This window comes from Fonticula alba (genome assembly GCF_000388065.1).
Source record: "Fonticula alba strain ATCC 38817 unplaced genomic scaffold supercont2.15, whole genome shotgun sequence".
NCBI classification, from domain to species: domain Eukaryota; order Rotosphaerida; family Fonticulaceae; genus Fonticula; species Fonticula alba.
The window spans coordinates 365,621-366,912 of NW_009242985.1; the positions used below are offsets into that span (position 1 = coordinate 365,621).

General features: G+C 72.9%; 1 protein-coding gene across 1 annotated transcript in view; it reads right to left on the bottom strand.

The window, feature by feature from the left end:
• The window catches only part of H696_05940 (hypothetical protein), a gene marked incomplete at its 5' end in the record, with an annotated part of 4,261 nt that overhangs the window by 2,634 nt on the left and 335 nt on the right, over window positions 1-1,292 (bottom strand). Inside the window, 3 exons of the mRNA XM_009499716.1 lie at window positions 76-412; window positions 595-1,014; window positions 1,152-1,235. Of these exons, the coding sequence (XP_009497991.1) occupies window positions 76-412; window positions 595-1,014; window positions 1,152-1,235 (841 nt within the window). The remainder of the gene's footprint in view (window positions 1-75; window positions 413-594; window positions 1,015-1,151; window positions 1,236-1,292) is intronic.

Genomic DNA, 1,292 nt, shown 5'->3' on the forward strand with positions numbered 1-1,292 from the left:
TCCCATGTGCCACAAACCCACACACCCATCGGGGGGGGGGGGACAGCGCAGGGCAGGAGGCCATCGGGGACGCACCCTCCGGGCTGGCGGCCGCCGGCGTGTCGATGGAGGACTGGGAGCGGGACTTGCCGCGGCGAGCGTCGGCGCCCTTGCGCGAGGCGGCGGCCCCGGCGTCCGGCCGAGCATCCACCGCGCGGCCGGTGATGTCGGCAAAGATCTTCAGGAAGGCGGCCTCCTCGCTCTGGAGCAGCCACTTCCACAGCTGCTCGGTCACGCGCGCGGGGCTGGCGCCGGCGGCGCCGGCGGCGCCGGCCTTGGCCCCCGGGCCCGGGGGATGCTGGTCATCGGCCACCGGCGCCGCGCAAAGGGCCATCATCAGCTGCACATACTCGGCCTTCTGCTGCTGGGTCAGCTGCATCGGGCCGGAGGGGGCGGGGGCGGGGGCGGGGGCGGGGGCGGGAAGCACCACAAAGGGCGACCGAGCCATGGACGGGGCGGGGGGAGGGCGTCAGCGGGGCCGCGCGCGCGGAAGGAGCCAGCCGGCACGGGGCGGCGGGAGACAGGGGCCAGGCGGCCGAGGGCCCGGCAACGTACCTGGCCCTGGCGCATGCGATGGCGCAGGCGCAGGATGAGCGACTGCATGATGGCGTCGCACTCGCTCTGCACACGCTGGAAGGAGGCGACGATGCGCTGGCGCGCCTGCTTGGAGGGGTCGGAGGCCGGGGCATCGGGCCGGTGGACCCGCCGGACCTGGGCCAGGATGGTGCACGCCTGGCAGTACTGGCGGAAGACCGAGGAGAAGGCGTCGCGCTCGAGGCTGCGGCGCAGGCGCTCCGGCAGGTCGAAGATCACCTGCAGGCTGGTCAGGGCATCGGAGACGGCCGTCAGCCGGCCGATCTTCTGCCGGGCGTCGCTCAGGGTGGCTGTCACCCGGGCGCCCTGGGCGGTGACATTCTCCACGCTGGACCGGAGCCGGACCAGGTCGTCATCCATCTGGGTGACATTATCGCGAAGCTGTGTGTCGGGGGGGATGGGAAGGAACAAAGACGAAGGGGAAGGGATCCCGGTAGAAAGGTCAGAGAGGGACACGCAACGGCCGGGAAGGCCAAGGGGCGATGGCCAGGCGCGGCGGCAGGGCGCAGGGAGCGCACAGTCTGAATGGTGTCGGTGGCGCTGACGAAGCGGCTGTAGTTCTCGTAAACCAGCGTCTTGAGGTCGGTATCGAGGGAACGCGACTCTGCGGGCAATGGCGAGGGGGGGGGGGGGGGGGGGGGGGGGGGGGGGGGGGGGGG